Raw genomic sequence first — 22,193 nt, 5'->3', positions numbered from 1 at the left:
TGAATTAAAAAAGAAACCAAAAAGGCACACATTTGGACTGTTTTTTTCCCAAATAAAAGAGCAATGAACCAGTGGCAGCTACTCCAATTTTCTGCAGGGAGTGCTGTCATTTTGTAGTGGGTATCACTATTTGTCAAATAAGATATCACTTTTCAGAATCTCAAAAGAAAGTGCAAAAAGTGGGGAAAAGCTGAGTGATTGTGAAAGAGCTTATGACTCTGGTGGGCAGACATGATGGGTCCTGCTGCAGGGCCCCTTGGTATTCTTGTAAAATGGAGGGGGAAGATGTCAGGGGACAACTCTCAGTAACCCTCATCTGTCAGGTGTGCTGTGAGTTTTTTCATGAGCAACACTTATTGCATAGCTTATTCACAGGGTGGGTTATCATGAATTCTCCATTCACACTATTTTCAATTAGACTGTGGGTTTAACCAACATTCAACACAAATTCCACATCTACTTATTTTAGGAATGTGCTGCAAGCTTCTGACCCTCATGAGAAATTACCTCAGGCAAAAGCAATGCAAACTGAAATCAGATGGAACAAAGTCTCACATATCCAAGTTAAGTTGCTTCCCAGTTGGACTGTTGTAGTATTCCATGGAACAGGAGCCAAGCTATAAATAGTCTGATTTTCTAACTATACACTAGAGGTACTAAAAAATCATAGCTTTTAGAAAACAAAACCCAATAAACCTGCACAGTAGCAGACCTCTAGACATTTAATAACCTGTGATATGACCTATATATAATCCTTGTCTAGGAATCATTCTTTGGCTTTGTCGTGGATACTGAGCAATCCAGAGCAGAAGGGACATGCACAAAAGTTATCAAAACTCAATCATGTGTAAGTATATCCCTCTGAGAGGGTTCTGCCTCCTGTTCCTGTGTCTCAGCAGTGAATAGGACTTCAGAAAATAATGTAGAATGGGTATGGCATGCTCAACAGCATATCTGAAATGGAAAGCACTGGGTTCAAATATTATTATGCCACATTATGACTTTTTATGTCAGGAACAAAGATCTGGCTGCAAATCTGATATTGACTGATAATGAATGTTTCAGTATAAGTATGTAATTGCTAGGCAGTTAGGTAAGAGACAGCTCTGTTCTGTAGCAATTAGTGCCAAGTCAGGTGCCCCCTTTCCAACTTTTCTAAATAAATACTGATCAAGCTCACTTAATAAATTTTTACAAATGATTTTCAATGTTTAACAGTTCAATGTTAATCATATGGATATGCAGCACTATGCATTAATCATGAACTTAATTTCTGTGATCTTCCCTAGTGGCTTCCCAGATGCTGTCAAGGAGTTGAGGGCCAGATTTGCAAGTAGCAGAAAGTGCACGGAGTTAGCCATTGAGGTATTCCAATCTTCTATATATCCATTCTTTCCCTGGCACTGTTAAAATTGAGAAATTCTTCCACCCTACCACGATTCTGAAATGTAGCCATCGCTGTATATACCATGGATCCATGCATGTATATGGCAGGGCAGCACCCAAAAATCTCAAACGAGTATTTCAAATGAATGTAAAATCATTCATTTTACACTGTGCAGCTTGTGGCCCATGCGCCTCCATCTATCCCAGCAGCGCAGAGCATCAGGTCCATCAGCCTAACCTGGCTCTCTGGGGTGCTCAAAAGGCCACACACCATTTCATCCGCCACTGATCTTTTGGTAGTTGCATCTTTTGTGCCTTCTTCTTCCTTCTCCCATAGAAAACTATGATTGCTGGGAGAGTATCCCTCTGAGGGACCATGAGATGGCTTGTAAAACCCCTCTGAAGTTAGAGACATATGAGAATTTGGACCTCAGAAGAGGCAGATGGAGCTCTGACTGCAGATCCCTCTGCCTTGCTGTTAGTACACAGAGAACAATGTTGGTTGCTTCTCTGATGTCAGAAAAATGACCTCGGCGCTTCAGGAAAGGGAGGGGATATTGGTGGACGGGGAGTGGGGCCAGAAATGCCAGTATTAGTTATCCTTACCTTTCTCTCATCTTCTTTCCCAGGCTCCCACACTGCTGTGGCTTTGTGAGAAGGAATTCACATGAAGGACTGGATACAGGATCCACCTTCCACTGATGGGTGGACTCTGTTCATGGAGCAGAGCATGTGGGAATTCTCTTTTTACACCTAATCCAATGCAGCAGGGCTTTCTTTGTGTATCTATTTCAGAGTGCTGCAGGGACTGCTATTGGTAGCAGGCGGCAGGGAAGTGCACTTGTACCAGCACAGCTGTATTTGCCTAAATTTGGATCCACATGCTCAAATTTGGCCTAACTGTGCATGTAATTCTTTGAAAAGCAAAATTCAGTTTGCCATATTGGCAGTTAATTCTGATTTAAATATATTTAATATTGTTACATTGCATTTATCTCTCTCTTATTTATCTTCCTGTGAGGAACCCCAACTGGCTTACATAGCTCCATTTTATCCTCACAAGAACAACCCTGTGAGGTGGGTTAGGCTGACTGTCCACGACTGGCCAAATGTCACTGACTGAGGTTCACAGCTGAGTGGGGCTAGAACCCGGATCAGCCGGGTCTCCAGCATTCCAATCACTACACCGCACTGGCTTTCTTGAAAACTGAGGCAACATTTCTTCTGTATAACTCTCTTTGGCTTCTTAATATAACAAAAGTAAGCTTCATCTGCTATTTAAGATTCCACAGAGAACATAAGAAGAGCCATCCTGTCCAGCATTCTCTTCACACAGTGGCTGTTCATCAGCTGCCTACAAGAAACCAATTGGAAGGATATGACTGCAACCACAGCACCCTACTCATGTTCCCCAATGACTGGTCTAGGGATGCATAGTTCCTCTGATACTGGAAAAGGCATATAGTCATCATGACTAGTAAGCCACTGAAAGTCTACCCTCCATGAATTTTTCCATTAACAGTTAACAGGTATATGTTTAAGAATTGTACTACATCACTTATGTAATACCAAATGTCAAAGGTAAAACATGATCAAAAGGAGTCCCTTCTGAATTTCTCTCATAGCTATATAAAACTGCTGTGGTTTGAAAGTTATAAAGCAAGTGGAAAAAATGTGATTTTTCCTAGATGCACTTTTTAAATCCTTGTAATGGCTGCACTTTTAAAGTATGTGAAAAAGAAAAAGGCAAAGTTGTTAAATGGGTAGTAGGTGGCAGAACAAAATTGCTATACTTATATGAATGGTAAGCATAGTTTCCACAAATCCTCTGAGTATGCTTTTCAAAAGGAGCTGCAATAAAACAAAACAAAAAAAAAATCCCTATTAGCCACATTGAAAAAACACCATGGAAAAGCTTCAGTGGTACTTGATCTGGAACTTAAAACCAGATAAAATGTACACCTATAAGACGGTGCCTTGAAGGAGTCTTGAGAAGGCTACAACTTTATGATCGACCTAAAAGAGGGGGCAACACTTGATGCACAGGAGCAGACAACCCCAACAATGTATACTTATATAATTAAAATAATTCTAGGCCACCTTTCAGGGGAGAAGGCTTCTGCCCAATCACGTTTTCTCCAAAGACCTGGGTGCAGCATCATGGTTTTACACTTCACCCTCACAATAGGTTAGGTGGATAGGTGGTGACTTGGCTAAAGTCACATGGTACACTTTGTGGCTGAGTGAGTTCTCCCCCAGGTCCAACATTCTAGCTACTAGGTGCTATCTTACATCCATACAATATTAGCTACCTATCTTTATGCACAACAATGAAATTGGACATATTAAGAAGGGCAACACAGTTTGAACAGAAAGAGCTTCAAAAGGTTGTGCTAAAAGCATACAATGGCAAGTCCAGTGTGGTTGACAGGCTCAGAGAAGGTAACTCAACTATTATGATTTTTAGAGTACCACTGAGGCACGATTCTTAATCTACTTGGTATACAGAACTACTTTCTACCCAGTCAGCAGTTGATTACTTTTGAACAAGAATAAAACATTGCCAGGCTTATGTGTTTTTAGTATGGATAATTTTCACAAACATATGTGCTCAGTCATGCTTTACCTTGACACTGACCAGGAACATTGATCATGTCAGAAACACGTATAAACATTTTCCTATTCTACCGATCAATCTATACAGGAATGTGAGATGCCAGGTGCAGCACTCATCTTACCAGTATTAATGAAGAAACATTTATTTTAATATATTGGCATTACATTTGTTAATATGATGCATTATTATGGCATATTTGGCAATCACTTTTTCACTGAGAAATCAGAATCTGAGAAAAATGTTCTGAAAACAGAAGCATGCACAGTGGGACTTTTTTCTTCCTGTTCTCAAACAAGGCTTCCCATTCTTAAGCCAACATCTTACTTTTAAAACTTAATTGAAGATATTCTGTTCAAAGAAAGGAAGGAAGGAAGGATAAATGGACAGACGGATGGATGGACAGAGGGGTTTTCTGGCAATGTCTTCTAAAAGCCTTAGTTTTTGGATCCCTGCTGCTCTATTTAGTTCTCTCAATCTTTTTAAGAAGTTTATTTTGCATACAAAATTTGTTTTATAAAGAATAGAGGAATATGGCTTAAATCTAGCACTGAAGATAAAATGTTACATCGGGACAGAACAGCTAGAAAGCATTTCCAAGGAGCTTTCATCAGCAATGCGTCAATGCAGCAAGAATAAATGGCCTAAATTCAAGCTAATCTGATCAAGGACCGACAGATCAAGTTCATCTACAGTTTTTGCCAAGTTTTTTTTTAAACTTTTAAAACTTTGCACTCTTGTCACTTCTAAGACAAGCACCTAAATCCATTTTCCATTTTTGCTATGACTGCCAGCTCTGATATTTTTACCCTAAATAGCACAAGGCTGCTCGATCTCTCTCATTCTAGTAGCAAATCACAAACCTGTTTTTTATTAAAGAACAATGGATACTAAAAGAAAAAAAGTATGGAAACTCACTCCGTTAAGCAGTGCAGCATGGTGAATGAGGGAGTTTATACACTGGGGGAGGGCTCAATTAAAAACCACCACTGAAGCAACAAGTGTGTCTAGGAAGTGGACTGAGTTTTTCTACAGAGGAATTCAAACCGTAGGAGTTAGACTGTGACCTTACATATATTTGTTCTCTAATGAATGCCTCCTAGATCTACTATGGTACTGCCAACATTCATTTAGACACAGCAGTACAAAATTAATGTAAGTATCAGCCTTAAGATGACATCATAATGCCACAGCTTAAGAAGAGAATAAAATATGAACTGCCATCTCCTTAACTAGTATTCTGCATACAGGATCTTGAATGGACACGGTACTGGAAAGGTTTCTAAGATTCTTCCGTGGCACAAATCCCAATCTGCCCACATTTACCCTTTTAAAATGTCATTACAACCCAACAATGAATCACAGCATTGTGCTCAAATTTCTTAGAAATATCATGATTTTATTCTATTCCTCAAGAACCAATTTTGTCAGCTACTATTTCTTTTTCTGTGAAACAGTAGCAAAGATCTGCTGTTTCAGCTATTACATTTGGCAAATTTGTTTTCTTTTGTATGGAATTAAAATGAAATTTCTACCTCTGTATGCTTAGCACCCATAATCCTGTTGTTTCCATCCAGCTTCAGGTACAAGAGTGTATAAGAACAATCACCCAAAATCAGTATTCAGCTTTGCTTGGATTATTCAACTATTTGCTTTTAATGTCCATCTTAGTACTGGTACTTCATGATCGGCCCATTTATTTGCCTTAGGTTACACACCCAAGCAGGCCTATCTAGAACTATGTTTCACTGAACACATTTGGTATTCTGCATAAACATGCACAGCATCATACCCTTAGCTATAATTGTACATTTGAAGACTTTTGCATCATTTGTGGGTATTGTAAAAGCTGATCAGGTGTGATCAGTTAAATATAAAAATTTCCAATACATTTCACCTTTTCAGGACAGATTATTAAATTGCCCATGGGTCCAAAATGGTTTCCTGCTCTTGCTCTAAACCACTAATACTTTCCTTAACCTTTCTTTGGAATGATGACAGTTCATCTTGGAGTCTCCAGACATTCCTTATGATTTATCATGATCACCAAGGCTGGACCAGAATGTCCAAACTTAGGACAATGGAAGACAGAGACTTTCTTTATGAACGTCCTTCAATGGAATTCTTCTGGAGATTACCAAAAATTTGATTCAAGGAATCTTTTTATCACACAAGCTGCCTTCCTGTGGTGGGATTAAGTAGGCATCACTGCAGAGTTGTAATATCCATTATGTTTGATGTATATAATCTTACCTAGTTGTTTCTTATATGTGCTCCTTTTAACAATACTCTTACACTGCAGAACATTTCACAGTGGTTCAGGGCTACAAATCAAATCAATGATTAGATAGATATTCTATCATGTTGCCCAGTTTTATCTCCTCTTATTCTTTTGATTTGTTTTTTTTAAGGATTATGTAATGTGAGAGATCTTTTTCAAGCCGTGTTAAATATTCAGATATATTTTTGCATAGTTGGTATGAACAAGGCTTGCAAAAGTCCTAATAGTGAGAATGTGCACATGCTGTGGAATAACCTAGTTGCCTGGATGGCAAAGGCAAATCATCTTGACTTATTTATATTAATGTGCTATGTAAATGAGAATATGGAAAGAAATGGTCAGAATTTATGCTAAAGCCTTCTAAAAGCGTAACAGCATCCTACTAAGTATATATGTCAGCTTAATCTAATCCCCCTGCTTCCAACGCATCCTGTGGTCTCAGCACGGTGCCTATAATGCTCTCATATGTTATGAGGGATTGCCACAGAGAAGTTCACCATCAGGACTGCTCTTGGTTCAATAAAACTTTACATTTCATCTTAGGCTGACAGAAAGCTATCTCTCTCACATTTGCATCACAAACCTTTAGCTTCTTTTGACATCAATAACATTGGCTATAATACTTCCCAGTAATCTGTTACAACACATGGAGAGCACATATTCTTAGTTCTCATCTTACTTTGTCAGCTGCAATGGGCTGTTCTAATTTACTCGGACTTGGCTAAATGAACACTGAAATTCCTTGTGACAAAAGGGGGAGCGATACATGCTTTTAATTAGCAGCTCATTTGAGATTTCCAGCAGAGTTGCCTTTTCCCCGCCCCCAATAATTTCAAGTTCTACTTAAGCAAAGCATCTCTCCATCCCCTTCATGTGTGCACTGAAGAGAATGAATTGCAGGAACCTACTCCCATTTGCAGGGGTGGGCACAGTTCAAACAAGAAGATATAATCTAACAACTACAATCAATAGCACCTTCAATAACTTCATTTTGTTCTTAGACAGGAATCATAGCTACACAAAAAACTATTATTTTACATTGGCATATTTTCTCATTTAAAAATATGTTAAAACATGTTGCTTTACTTTGTTTTGTTCTAAGCCGAAGGGAAAAGTGAGGTGTGCATGTGTCATTTAGTTCTAATAAGATTCATTCAAGTGAGACAATGAGACAAGATTCATTGTCTCACTTGCTCTATGATTCTGGTTCTGTAGGAACAAAGTGATTGCTAAAACTCATTTGGTGTTTTGGTTATTCAAGGTGTTTGTGTCCCAATTTTCAAGAGGGTCTGTTGGAAAGCAGTTATATAGAAAGCTTTGTTGGAATCATTATAGGTAAGCCAGGATTGGATGAACTTTAGACTTATGGAATATACTCTTTAAAATTATAACTCTATGGTCCACCAACAGCAAGGTACAAAATAATAGCTCAAGACAGAAGACAAAGAATGGCAGAACAAGGTGCCTCTGAAGGCTGGTTTTTGTTTTCAGAATCAGAGAGGGAAATTTGCACTTTTTTCCCATTTTCCCCAAAGCTTTCTTGATTTCAGCAGACTAATTTAGGACAAAGAAAAAAGATTTGTATTGTTGCTAGCATTAAAAGACTGAGTTAGAACCTCCCAGAGATACACCAGTTTATCCTGATCTAGCATCTTCCTGCCTCTTCCTTAGCAAATAAAATCAAGCTTTCTTTATAGCATGAAAAGGTGAGATATAGAATAGTTCCGTGAGTGTTCCTGCATTGTCAAACATATGTTCAATATATTTATTAAAGGTATTTTTAAACCATTTTTCATCCCAACACATGCCATGGCAGTATACAAGAGACATGAAAAGCCTGAAAGACTGCACAAACACAATGTCACACAATTGTGACGGAATGATCCTATGGTCTCTAGACAACATCTGCAATGTATCCTGATGGTGCATCAACCTTTGTCTTTTTCCATCTATAGCATCCCGGCCTAGTTGATTGTCAGAGAGGGAGAAGTGTGGAGGCAAAGATCACCTCCATGCTCCTCACATCCTACATGGCATGCCCATAATGCTCCGAATTTGGAGGTTATAGGAAGCCCCTAAAAATAGTTTAACAAATCAGATAACAAAACAAAGGAGTCTATGTATAAACCAGCTTTAAAACTTTAATAGCTGGGCAAATAAATGGATGCTGGACTGATAGAAAGACCTGAACTTTGAGGGAGGGGCTTTCCAAAGATAAGGTGCCATCACTGAGAAGACCCTCTGTTTTGTTCCTAGAGAGCAAGTTTCCTGTGAAGAAAAGCCTCCTCTGAACATGTAAGATAATGAGCTAACAGACAAATGGAGAAGTGTTCCTTCAGGTATTTGGCTTCCAAGAATTTTTAGGCTTTAAAGGTGAAAAACAGGAACTTGAATTCAAAGTGAGTTGTAGCTCTTTACATATTGTCTGGTTGCACCAATCAGAATTCTGGTAGCCACATTCTGCACAAATTGCTACATACAGTGCATTAAAATAATCCAATCAGTTGGTTACCAAACTGTGGCTCTCTGGATGGACTATACTTGTGTACCAGCAGTTGTAGTTGGCAAACCAGCCACAGTTGCTAAAAGGCACTTTGTGTCATTGAGGCCACCTGGTCTTCAAGTGACAGTGTAGATCTGGGAGTATCCCTAAGCTGCTTACCTTCTCTATGTAACAAACTGCACCCCTGCTCATAGGATCAAGTTACCTAAAATAAGTGCATCAAACAATCCTTATACTTAATGCAAAAATCATGTCATGATCAAATATAAGAAAATATAGCTTATTGCAAGAACTATTACATACTTCTTGTAACATTTCAGATTCAGAAAGAGAAGAAAAATATGATATAATTTAAAACCTAGTCGCATGTTCTATTAGCTCATAAAACAAAGCACTGTATAACAAATAACATTCTGTCAGGCTACAGACATTCCTTGCTTTGTGCATTAGCTGTGCTTATTCTATGCCACATTTTTATCACTTTCTATTTTTATATTTAAAATCTATTAAGCAATGTCAACTTGGATTTCCTCTGAATAGTGCTGCAGGTTAGGTTTAAAAAATAGGACAGCACAGTCTTTGAGGGCTAACATTTATGTCAGCTAATTAATATGGACCAGTTGAGCTTTGCAAATATCCTTGCTTTCTTTTTTTAAAGGTTTGCGCATGTGTGAGTCACCAACAGAGGCCTGATCTTTACCCACATTGACAACAATACAAAACTCCCTTTTACTTTCATGAGACAAAAATGAGATTGGCAGCTAAGCTCATTCCTGGCAGATATGTACAAGAGGTTTCCTCGCACAGTAAAAGATTCTAGCATATGTTTGATTCATGCTGAACCATCTTCTGTGTGTCTGCTATCTAAAATGCAATAAAAGGTTTTAATGCAAACCCTTATATAGAAGCTGGCAGGTTTTCCTGCGTCCAGTTCACATCTTATGAAAATTATGGCTATTCCTTTTGAAATATTTATTTCTACATTATCCTCCACTGCACACCCACAAAAGAGAACACACTTCCCCCCTTGTTATATGGTAATAGATACCCATTGTCTTCTGAGCTACTGCAATCTTAAGCAACTGTTTCCATACAGACAAATCCTTAGTAGTTTCCTTCCTGAAGGAGAGATGCTGCTAAACCCTATTCTTTCCATGCATTTTATTTATTATTATTTCTTTTATTTTTTTTTTATTTATATCCTGCCTTTTTCCTACAAAGGGCTCAAGGCAGCTTACATCATTCACCTCCTCCATCTTATCTCCACAACAACAACCCTGTGAGGTAGGTTGGGCTGAGAGTCTGTGACTGGCCCAAAGTCATCCAGTTGGCTCCATGGCTGAGCGGGGACTAGAACCCAGGTTGTCTGAGTCCCAGTGCCATGCTCTTAACCACTACACCACACTGACTCTTGTTGTAATTCTCTCCAATTGTCATGGAACATCAGCACACGCAACTTCATCACATTCCCCAGGTACTCTGGCAGTCTCTGAAAATGATCAGGATATACAGCTATTGGGAAAAGGCTTGGAAGAGGAAAGTTTCTCAGATACAGATGAAGTGGGTCCATGGCTCTCTACCCCAAGACAAAATGCTGGGAGAGGAGGGCTACCCAATTAGAGGACTGGCATGCAGGGAGGAGGCATGCACATTCCAAAAGTCCCTTTTCAAAAGGATGGGGGTCAAACATACTCCTAAGGAGAGTTCCTAGAAGTAAATACTAGATTGGATTCAGCAAACTGCTCTGTGCATGCTCTGGGTGATTGGGTCCAGGGACCCAACCTGGCTCTCTGGGGTGCCCAAAAAGCTCCACACCCTTTCCACCAGCCTAGAGTTTCCCCACATTTCCAACAAGCACTGCTAACTCTGGAATATATCCTTACCAACTTTCATATACCTCCTGTTGAAAATTGAATATTTGGAACACTTGAACAAATGAGACATTGTGAACTGAATGGCTGCAAGATGCCACTTACATTGGATATTTGGGTGAACCTTGGCACTGAAAGGAGTTCTGGGGTAAGCCAGGAAGAGACTTAGCTCACATGGAGTTCTGATATGGACCTTTTAGGCTTCACTACTCCACATAAAAAGGTGAAAAACATAATCAAGCTCCGGGCTACAAGATAAAGGGAATGACACTCTGGCATTAAAGTGCACTCAGGGAAAGATTTAGGTGGTCCGCATAACCAAGATCAGTATAGAGGGAGATGTTTGGACTTTGGATGGTATCTAGTGGAGAAGCAGCACTAGCACTACTCAAGTTGCACTAATCAAGAGCATCATTAGTGCTCGCTAGTGAAAAAAAAAAACACCTGGTGATTTGCCATTGAATATTGGGCATAAATAATCACTATTTCCCTTTGCACTATGAAGCATTAATGGCACTGTGCTAGCACTGGTTTACCCTAGTGCAGCATCATTAGCACTACTGCTACACCACAAATGGATACCATTCTTTACGTTCTATCTAGTGAACCATGGCCTTTTTGAGATACCTGAAATAGCAGGTAAACAAGACAGAGACTTACCTGTTTTCAGTGCCTCGATTTCAAAAGAATTTTTCTGGTAGAAAGTTCTAAAAGCCAAAGGAGTTATGTCACCATCTCCTGACATTTTCTCTACAGTTTGCTTAAACATTTCCACCATGTTGCACAGGACTGTGTCTAAACTGATTGCAGATGTTGATGGTGAAGTTATGGTTACGGATATGTTAACAGCTGTAGTACGGGTGGGATGGGACTGTACAGCTTCACACTTAATTTGGCAGTTCTCCAGAGACCTCATGAGGACAAACTTTTGCTTTTGCTGTTGCTCATCTAGTACTGCAATGACATGCCATTCGATGGAGGCAGCTCTGGGAAGAAAAGGTACCACAATCACAGCTAGCTCTCCACATGCCGCAGGTACAGCATTACTCATGTCTTCATCTTCTGCCTAGAAATTAAACAGACCACTATTAATATCAGAAAACACTAGAATTTTTTTTAATGACTGTTATATGGAGAGGAACTGCTTATCAGGGTTGAATATACAATGATACCAGGAAGTCAAAAAGTTGTGAATAAATTACACATATGCAAATATGAAATGACACTAATATATATCACACACAAAGATAGTTTACTAAGGAATAAAAATGCAAATTAGCAAATTACGTAGTACACAGGAAGTCTTGTGAGAACCGACAACATTTAGGGTTACATAGGACACTGCTTAAAGCACAACGAGAAGGAGAATGATATTTGATTAAATAAAAGTAAGATATACAGCCAGTGCAAACATTGAATCAGAAACAATAGAAATTTTTTTATATAGCAAGGGGAATTATACAATGGTAAAAAAAAACGAAGGCCCACTTTTAAAATTCAAATAATAAAAATAACACCGTTTAGAATTCATAAGAAATTTAGAAAAAAATGTAGCTAGTTATATGTCTAAAAAACACCACAGACACATCTTTTAGGGAAAATTAAATTTTTATCCTAACAACTAAAATTGCTTTATCAATTCCAAATACCTTTACTCTACAGTATTGATTTTCATGAGACTTCTCTCTCTGTACCAATATTCTATGGTAATTCTATGACTTGGTATAAAACATAAAATGCAAGAGCTTCCATGACCTTGCACTCGTCCCTCATACCTCTCCAAAGTGAGGGATGAGCACACAGGAGGTCTATCTAAACATTCACAACCATGGCACACTAAGTATTTCACTTTCAGACATTCCTGCTAGCAAATGTTAGACTAAGGAAGTTTAAAGTTCGAAGGATTCCAGTTCTGGCTATTTCTATATACCTACCCTGTGTTTCAATGCAGGTAGATTGTACCTAACAGAACCAAATAGACTCTGCTTTAGAAACAAATCTTTAACATTCATTTTAAGGAAGGGTCCTCTTCAGAGCTCACTCAAACAGTATCTCTTACTCTTCAGGCCAGAAGCAGTGGGAGTTGCAGTAAACTATTTCCTCCCAGAAAGTACAACCCCATCCAGGCCAAATTCAGCGGTTCTTTATATTGTTGCATCTTGATTTATCCAACAGATCCCAGGCCATTTCAGCCACACATCTTTGCTGATTGCCTTGGATCATTAACAAGTTAATAGAAACGTAAACCGCATTAACAAGCCAGATATGAATATCTGATCAGTGAGGGATGAATCAAAAATCTCTTGATGCCTATATAAGTTGTTGGGTGTATTTGCATGATCATGGGTGGTAGTGGAAGATATGCCATGGCAGCTTATTTTCCTTCCCTGTGTGCGCTTTTTCTTGCCAACTTAATTAGCATAATCGTCCTTGCCAGGCATGCGTTGCTGTGACATCCAGATCTGATGAGCGAGGATGGCTGGACTGGTTAACAAACCACTGAGTCATGGGTTTCACACCCTGGCCACCCAACGTTATTGTGTTCAGACATTACAACATCCTGTGCCCAGCAAGGGTGACTGTGTTAATTAGGCAGCTCATGACATGGGGAAAGAAAACAAGCAATCAATATATATATAAAAAAGTACACTATATTATTATTCCATCATTAGCAATGGTCAAAAAGCTTGGGAGAACACAATGTTAAATTTATTTCCCATCCAGAATATTGCCACATCTTTCTTGATCTGAGAAGATATACATTTGATTGTTACCTTTGATTGAGTGTATCTTCTTACGTAGTTCCTACTTTTTAAGTGTTTCGTACATCAATTATTAGTATAAATCAATATTTTCTATGTCTGCAGGAAGAATATATAAACCTATCCCAAATAATCCAAAACAAACTGTTCACAGAATTAAATGGAAAAAATAGAAGTATAACACTCCACCTTCTCTTGAATCAAACTGTCTAATTCAATGTGTTCATACTCTGCTTCAGTCAGAATTTCCTGACTGCCACTTGTTTTTCCTTTGGTTTTTCTTAATTATGGGAAGAATGCCACACTCCAGCATTCTGAGAATGACAAGTTCAAATTTTCTTTTTTCTGGTGGTTCCCAGATCAGACAGTCTTTAATTTCAAATGTAGAAATGCAGTTTAGAGCAGTCCAATTATCTGTGTCAAGCAGAGAGTATCTTCTCCAAGACATACCTGTGAAAGGCCTAATCTGCTATGAAGTATGCATCAAAGCAATAGTGCCTAGTTAAAAAAAAACTATTGGCAGACTTATAAGTAGCCACTATGTATAGCGATTCAGCAGAATGATTAGACTCAGTGCAGAACTAGATATGACAATTGTGTGAATGCAGTTATGAACATTTTTGCTTCATAAATAGTAAGCACAGAGAAGTCTGAGCTTTTCTACCATCAAGGCTCCCTTTCTCCCAGTCATAGCTCAGACAAATATCACCTTAGGTATTTCCATTTCAAGAAAGGCCCACAAAAACCATGCAGTTCCTATTTGAAAATGTCACTTTTTCATATATTTAATATATTCATACACATGTACCACTTTACCAAGTTTTGAAAATTCCTCTAATGAATTTACTAAAATATGAAATACATTTAATCCATTTAAAATTGTGGTATACATTAAAATATAATTAAATACACAATATTTTCTTTAACATTTATATTAAACAGTACTAACATTACTAACTACATAAAACTAACTACTATATATAACACCATCATTACAAACAAACTGGGCAGCACATTCACTCAGGGAAGGGCTGGGTAAAGAAATAGGCTTCAGGTTTGTACCTCCTGAAACCAGATGGGAGTCTTTCCAGAAGGTGTCCAGCACCATGGAGAAGACTGCTTCCGGGTTGCTGCAACATAGCAACCACAATCTGTAGGTCACGGCACAACATGTCTCTTCTGATTATCTTAATGATCACACAGGACTTCATTAAACAAGGTGATCTGACAGGTAACCTGTTTCCAGGCAGTTCAGGGCTTTATATGCCAACAGCAACACCTCATTCTTGGCTCACTAGCTAATGCGCAGCCAGTACAGTGGCTTAAGCATTGATCAAATATGCACATAGCCAGAGACCTCATTCAACATCCTGGCTGCTGCCTTTTGAACCAGCTTGCAGCTTTCAAACCAAGCATGAGGGCAGCCCTACATAAAGAATGTACATTGCAGCAGATCGAACTGTGAATATGAGGCTATCCCTCGTAGCTGTCATATCTCGTATCTCATATGTCATATGTGACATATCAACCAGTGATGTAATAGATGTCCTGCTGGGAAATGCTGGGAAAATAAAAATGGTTTTAGCCTGGTGTCAAAACGAATAGAGTCAGTGCCAGGTGTACCTCTCTGGGAAGCAGATTCCACAGTCGGGGTGCTCCCACTGAGAAGGTCCTTCTCCTGGTAGCAACATTGCTAACCTCCTTCACAGAGCGTTCCCAGAGAAGGACCTCTGCAGATGATCATAGGGTCTGGGCAGGTATATATACTTTTTAAAAAGGATTAAATGACTAGAATTTTTAAGTACTCTCACACCATACTTTATATAACAGCAATATGACATTGGCAGCTTCATTTCACATTTTCAATGACCTGTCTACCAAAATCGCAAAATCTCTTTCTTGGTCAGTCGGAATGCTCAGATCCCACTACCTTACACTTGAAGCTGGGAATTTGCTGCTACATGCAGTACTTTACACTTGCTTACATAGAACCACATTTGCTATTGTGGTACCTATTCTCTCCAGTTTGCAGAAATCCTTTTGGATTCATAATCTCTTTTGGTTTTACCCACCATAAATTTGGCCAATGGGAAAAAAATGATTAATTTTGCCATACTTGTCAAACAATAGGGCATCAGAAATACTTGCTGATCTACTAAAATTGACTATCAATAGTTTTGAATCAACTTTCTGCTCACCCACAGTAAGTGCTATCCATGTACTGTGTGCTAAACACATGATCTTAGTTTAACTTACTATGCGTAAGCGGGACTGTGGATAAAAAAACACATTTCTGGAAAAAGAGTTTGTCACAATTAAACAAGACTGTCAAAAGTCTGCTACTGCTAAACATGAAGAGAGTTAAGGTCTGTAGGTTAAGAGAAAGTCTCTCTCCATGAGATAACCAAGAGGAAGTGCGACCCAAAATAAAAGACTGCCCCAACCCAGAATCTTTTGAAAATTATTAATGTTTTTATATCCAAGAGCAAGTGTATTATATTTTAATTGATGTTTTGTGAGCCGCCCCGAGGCTTTGGTGAATGGGGCAGCATAGCAATTTTCTAAATAAATAAACAAAATTTCCATATATTTCCTGAAACAAGGTAGGATTAATGTATGTTCTCTGAAATTAGAACCAAGTGCATAATCTGCTGGAAAATTCCCATGTACAATCCCTAAGCAAATAATCAGGAACTACCAAGAAAGGATCTGTTCACAAATGTTCTGAGTTTCTCTCTCTCCCTCTCTCTCACACACACCACACAAAGACAGTTTCAAACATAATTTAATGCATTTACAGCAAGGATTCATCTATAAATTGTTAGGATATAACAAAATGTTTTGCTTGCCTATTAACAACTAAACCTTTGTTTAGGCTCACAGTATGTTCTCGTCATACTTTTATTTTTGCTTTTAAATGTTTTCTCCCTACTCCTTTTCCTTCTGGAAAGAGACCTCATGCAAAGCAAAGCAATGCTCGTATTAGTGACTGAGGGTTCCTTTGCCTGTACATGCATTACTGGTAACGACTTTTATATACCAATTTGCTTACATTGCACTTCAGAATAGTAAGTACTGTACATAGTCTGACCTCTGAATGGAAAAATAATTACAAGTTAAAATAGTAATTTTACCTGAGGTCGATAAGGCCGTAACACTCACTCTGCTTTCAATTCACATGCTCAATTTTCATCCACTCTCTCTTGACTTCAAGAGGAAGGAATAATGACAGGTTACAGGCACTTATTTCAAAATTCACTCACAAAATTATTGACAAGCAGTTTTCCCACACAGAAAAGTCTTTGCTGCTTGACCCTTGTGAGCTGTTTACATGAAAAATGCACTTACGTCTAGATTAGTGATAGAGAAGTCTAATTCCACACCAAAACTTGTAGCGATTTCTTTACTATGCCTGTGTTTGATATAGGAACAAAAATAGGGATAATTTTCCTCAAATTGCAGTCACTTCAGTCATAATAAAATCTCTCTGAGTACTGTTTGCTTTCAGTACTTTCATTAGGTAAGCTGGGACTGTTATTAAGGTACCAACACATAAATGTTATATTAGCACTTAACAGTAGTGCTGTAGTCTCCCTTCAGGAGATGAATTCTAACCTTGTCAATATAATTCTGCTTCCAGTGTTACAAAACAGTTTCAAAAGATGAATACTGGAGCTTTACAGTGGAAAAAAGTCATGCTCATTCATGCTTAAAGGCCACTTGGTTGGCCCAAGGTGCTGAGGTACTGTTTAGAAAATAAGTCTAAGAAGCTGTCTCAGGTCAAGTCAAGCATTGAGACAAAACTTTCCTACTTTCTTGTACTTGTCTTAGGTTGTTAAATCAATTACTCTGTATTTCTGCTTGCCTTCAACTGCCATTTAGAATATGGGAAGAAATACAGAAGAATTAGGCCAAGGCAAAAGTACAATTTCAGGCTCAACAAATGATCATCATTCCAAGTGAAAGACTATGCACCATGCACCCACAAATTCATGTAAGCTCACATTTAACAGAGGACTCAACCTTTAAAGTATGAGTCTGTGTGATGAGGCTTCCAGGGTTTATTTTTCCCCCCAGTGTTGCAGAACCTCTTAGTCAAATGACTTGGCCTCCAAGTCATTTTTAAAAACAGAGGCTAGCTTGCCAGAAAAGGAATTCTGTCTGTTAGAAAAATGATTTCCGTCACCTGTTAAACGCAATTTCCTTTCTTTTATCAGTGAATAACTTGGCTACAACACATGACTTATTCAAAATGCCTTAGCGTTATGATACTTGAGTAATATGAAGTACATCCTCCAAACAGTACAAGCATGAGTACAAGGTCTGTCCATTCTGTGTAAGGTTCCTTTCTTAACTGGCTCCACTTGGCTCTTCCTATCCAGATTGCTAAAATTTGCCAAGAGCAGTCATAACAATCCCAGCTGTGCATAAAGTGCAAACATTTGGGGGATCTTCTATACAGCTGATACCCATTATATGAAAAAAGCTATTTCTCAGAAAGAGAGTGAGCCATGTTAACTGCAAATATTTTTCGCTAGAGGTCTCTGACAGTTCCAGTATCTTCCAAAGGCGATCAATTTTTTTTGTTCCCATAAGCATTAGGGTGAGGGATGTTATATGAATAGGTTTGGGTAAAATGGAAGAGGTATGAAATGGGACTGTGGAGCATCAACACCTGGAGTGGAAGAATAGGATTGCACCAGCTTTCCCTGGTGTTTACTTCTATGACTTTATCTGAACAAAATTGGTGTGCACAAGTTGTGCATGCACAACCTTTTTTAAAAACTTTGGATGAATGCATGGAAATCAAAAGCAGAACAATGGTTGAAATCCTATTTCTTAGCCTGATTAGCTTCAGTTCTGGAATGTAGAAATAGGATTAGCATTCTAACAGAGTTTTAAACAAATCTTCTGTTTCTACTTGGAACATAGACCCATCCGTCATGGGTGGCTACCATTTTAATATACAATTCTTAAAATAAGATGAAAGAGAAACTTTCCTGCTTGATATATATATATATATATATATATATATATTTATTTAGAAAATTTCTATGCCGCCCCATTCGCCGAAGACTCGAGGTGGCTCACAAAACATTATAATACATTAAAAATATAAAACGAATTAACAATATAAAATAAGTCACCCTGGCCAAAGAATAAAATAAGGAAATAATGTTAGCAATTAAAATGACATTTGAATAAAAAGGTCTTCTCCTGGCACCGAAAAACAAATAACGACGGTGCCAGGCAGACCTCTCTGGGGAGCGCATTCCATAGATTGGGCGCCACCGCAGAGAAAGCCCTCCTCCAAGTACTTACCCTCCTAATTTCTTTCACGGAGGGTTCCCGGAGAAGGGCCTCTCCCACTGATCTCAAGGGGCGGGTGGGCATATAAGGACGTAAGCGCTCCTTCAGGTAACCAGGTCCCAAGCTGTTTAGGGCTTTATAGGTCATCACCAACACCTTGCATTGGGCCCGGACTTCAATGGGAAGCCAGTGAAGCTGACGGAGAACTGGAGTCATGTGACCATAACGCCCAGTCCCCATCAGCAGCCTGGCAGCTCTATTTTGAACCAATTGAAATATCCAGACAATCTTCAAGGGCAGCCCCACATAGAGCGCGTTACAGAAGTCAAGTCTGGAAGTCACCAACGTGTGTGTCACTGTCACCAGGCAGTCGTTCTCCAGGTAGGGGCGCAGCTGATGGATCAGCCGAAGCTGAAAGAAAGCGCTCCTCGCCACTGCTGTCATCTGAGCTTCCAGTGAAAGCTCTGGGTCAAGGAGCACTCCCAAGCTGTGGACCTCGTCCCTAAGAGGGAGTGCAACCCCATTCAGGACTAGGTTCAATTCACCCTCTCTGAAGCCCGATCCGCCAACCAACAGGACCTCCATCTTGTCTGAATTGAGCTTCAGTTTATTGGCACTCATCCAGCCCATTACCTTGGCCAGGCACCAGTTCAGCACAGCCATTGCCTCACCTGGATTGGTGGAGAACGAGAGGTAGAGCTGGGTATCATCAGTGTACTGATGATTCCGCAGCCCACACCTCCTGATGACCTCTCCCAGCGGTTTCATGTAGACGCTAAACAGCAAAGGGGACAAAATGGATCCCTGCTGTACTCCATGGCATAGCTGCCATGGCGCAGAGCCATAGTCCCCCAGCACCACCTTCTGGAATCGGTCATTGAGATAGGAGCGGAACCACTGCAAATCTTAATGTGAAGGATGCATTTAACATCCCTGGTGCTTTCTTCTGCCCAGTCCCCGTCAGCAGCCTGGTAGCTCTATTTTGAACCAACTGAAGTATCCGGACTGTCTTCAAGGGTAGCCCCACGTAGAGCGTGTTACAGAAGTCAAGGCGGGAAGTCACCAATGCGTGTGTCACTGTCGCCAGGCAGTCGTACTCCAGGTAGGGGCGCAGCTGATGGATCAGCTGAAGCTGAAGGAAAGCACTCCTCGCCACTGCTGTCACCTGAGCTTCCAATGTTATTATCACTTTGATATACTTACACAGCAGCTTTTTGTATCATAGTTAGTGCTTTTATCAAATGATTCCTTCGTATCTATTTTCCAAATTGTAATTGAGTATAACTGATCACTGCAAGCTGAAGACTTAATTTTGCTGCTGCTCCATGATCAATAAAGTTGTTCTTGATAAACTTTGTGCCAGCCATTTGTATCCTGTCCTTGCATAAGCTACAAGATACTTGAAATGAATTTAGAAAGTATGTGAACACTTCCAGGTTGAAGATTAGCATTAGACCCAGAAGCTGAGCAACAAAAAGTCACCAAATCTCCCAGCCTTCTCTGACTGCCAAGTTTATAATCTATTTTAAGTTATTTAGTCTTTCTGTATAAGCAGTATGAAGTGCAATGAATTGCTAGCTTTATTTCTTCTATTTTCTTTGCTTCAGTTATACAACTGGTGCGGAAAGATTGTTTCCAAGACAAACTCTGCTTTTAGTCAACCATTATTCCCCACCTACTTCCTCCTGTTTTCCGGCTATATGGCTGTTCCATCCTTGTTCTGCAGTGCATAATGGCAGTGTCATCTATTCTTTGAAACTCTACAGCAAATGTTAGATAATGAGTTCAATTATTTAAAAGAAGTCCAAATTGCACCACCAGTTAAACTTCCCATAGATAAGAGAACAGCCTGATTTCAGCAAACAGCTGAAGACAGCCAGGTACAACACTTAGCTGGGACATTTTTGTTAAACCTTAAGGAAACAAATCTGGTGATTTACACAAACGGATTGAAGCTGTCTTATGTAAGGATCCATAGAAATGTTTTTCTCTTGGAAATACTACTTCATATTTGAAAATTGAAAACATCAACATAGCTAAATACATGATACAATAGAGGATAGAAAATTTGCTGTCAAACGTCTAATGTAGCCAAAATTACAAAAATACCCAGCTTTCTCCACCTTGTTTATGTGTAAAAAAGTCTAGCTAACATTCCCATTTTGGGCATGGTACTCCAGGGGGTGGTGGCTTGAGCAGCTCCAGGAGGAAACTGACCATCTGGATCCATGCCAGTCCAGGCTCAGCCTTTGTTTTGGGGCAGAAACTGCCTTGCTTGCCCTGTACCTTTGTTGGGAAGAAGACAGGGGGAATGCATCCCTGTTGGTGCTCCTGGATCTCTCAGAGGCTTTCAATATTATTGACCATGCTATCCTTATGGACAGGCTGGTTCAGTTGGGACTTGGAGGCACTGCTCTGCAGTGGTTCCACTCCTACTTGAGCAGCCATTTCCAGATGGTGGTGCTGGGGGATAGCACGCTGGCCCCATGGCAACTATGTTATGGAGTGAGGGTTCCATTTTATCTCCCATGCTGCTCAACACCTGCATGAAATTGCTGGGAGATGTCATCTGGAGTTTTGGAGCGAAGTGTCATCAGTACACTGATGGTACTCAGCTTACCTCTCGTTTATGTCTGAGACCAGTGAGGTGGTGTGGTACCCAACCTGGTTCCTGGCCGGGGTGATGGACTGGATTAGGGCTAATATATTGACGCTTAATCCAGACAAGATGGAACTTTGATCCACAGAAAGATTACCCACCCTCCTGGATGGGGTTGCACTCCCCCTAACGGACAGAGTACAGAGTTTGCGGGTGCTCCGGGACCAAGAGTTGTCCCTCGAGCATCAGGTGGTAGCTGAGACCAGGAGCATCTTCTATCAACTGTGACTGATATATTACCTATGTCCCTATATGGACAGGCAGAACCTAGCAATGGTAATCTGTGCTCTGGTAACTTCACATTTGGACAACTGTAATGCACTTTACATAGGGCTGCTTTAAAAAATGGTCCAGAAACTTCAGTTGGTACAAAATAGGGCCGGCTGGCTGTTAACAGGGATGGGCAGATATGAACATATAATCCCTGTTCTTTATCATGTGCACTGGCTACCAATTGAAGTCTAGGCCTCCTTTAGGGAGCTCAAACTGATGTATAAAGCCGTGGATATCTTAGGGTCTCCTCTTGCATACATCTACCCAAACTCTATGATCATCTGTGGAACTCCTCTGCTGTGAGCCACTGTTAGAAGAAGACTAGAAGAGAAGGGCTTTCTCGGCTGTGGCACCCCTACTATGGAACCTACTTTATAGGGAGGTGCACCTGGCACTGATCTTTTATACATTTAACCTTTTTTATTTTGCCATAATTTTAATTGTTGTTCTGCTTCTATACTAGTTTTTATTCATTTTATGACTGGTGCTATTAGTTATTATAAATTATGTGATTTATTGTTATTATTGTTGTTG

The 22,193-nt window shown here is 39.6% G+C and overlaps 1 protein-coding gene across 4 annotated transcripts in view; it reads right to left on the bottom strand.

Moving 5' to 3' along the window:
• Window positions 1–22,193, bottom strand: part of DPH6 (diphthamine biosynthesis 6) — a 267,666-nt gene that overhangs the window by 38,301 nt on the left and 207,172 nt on the right. For 3 of the 4 annotated variants that reach the window (XM_044436301.1, XM_044436304.1, XM_044436305.1), the window contains 2 exons: window positions 11,316–11,721; window positions 1,715–3,237 (listed from right to left, as the gene is read on the bottom strand). In XM_044436301.1, the coding sequence (XP_044292236.1) occupies window positions 3,071–3,237; window positions 11,316–11,721 (573 nt within the window). In that variant the 3' untranslated portion in view covers window positions 1,715–3,070. Of the gene's footprint in view, window positions 1–1,714; window positions 3,238–11,315; window positions 11,722–22,193 lie in introns of those variants that run through there. The other variant, XM_044436302.1, reaches the window with a different exon arrangement.

This window comes from Varanus komodoensis, unplaced genomic scaffold (genome assembly GCF_004798865.1).
Source record: "Varanus komodoensis strain SLA01 unplaced genomic scaffold, ASM479886v1 scaffold3, whole genome shotgun sequence".
NCBI classification, from domain to species: domain Eukaryota; kingdom Metazoa; phylum Chordata; class Lepidosauria; order Squamata; family Varanidae; genus Varanus; species Varanus komodoensis.
This window is presented reverse-complemented; position numbering and strand designations above follow the sequence as displayed.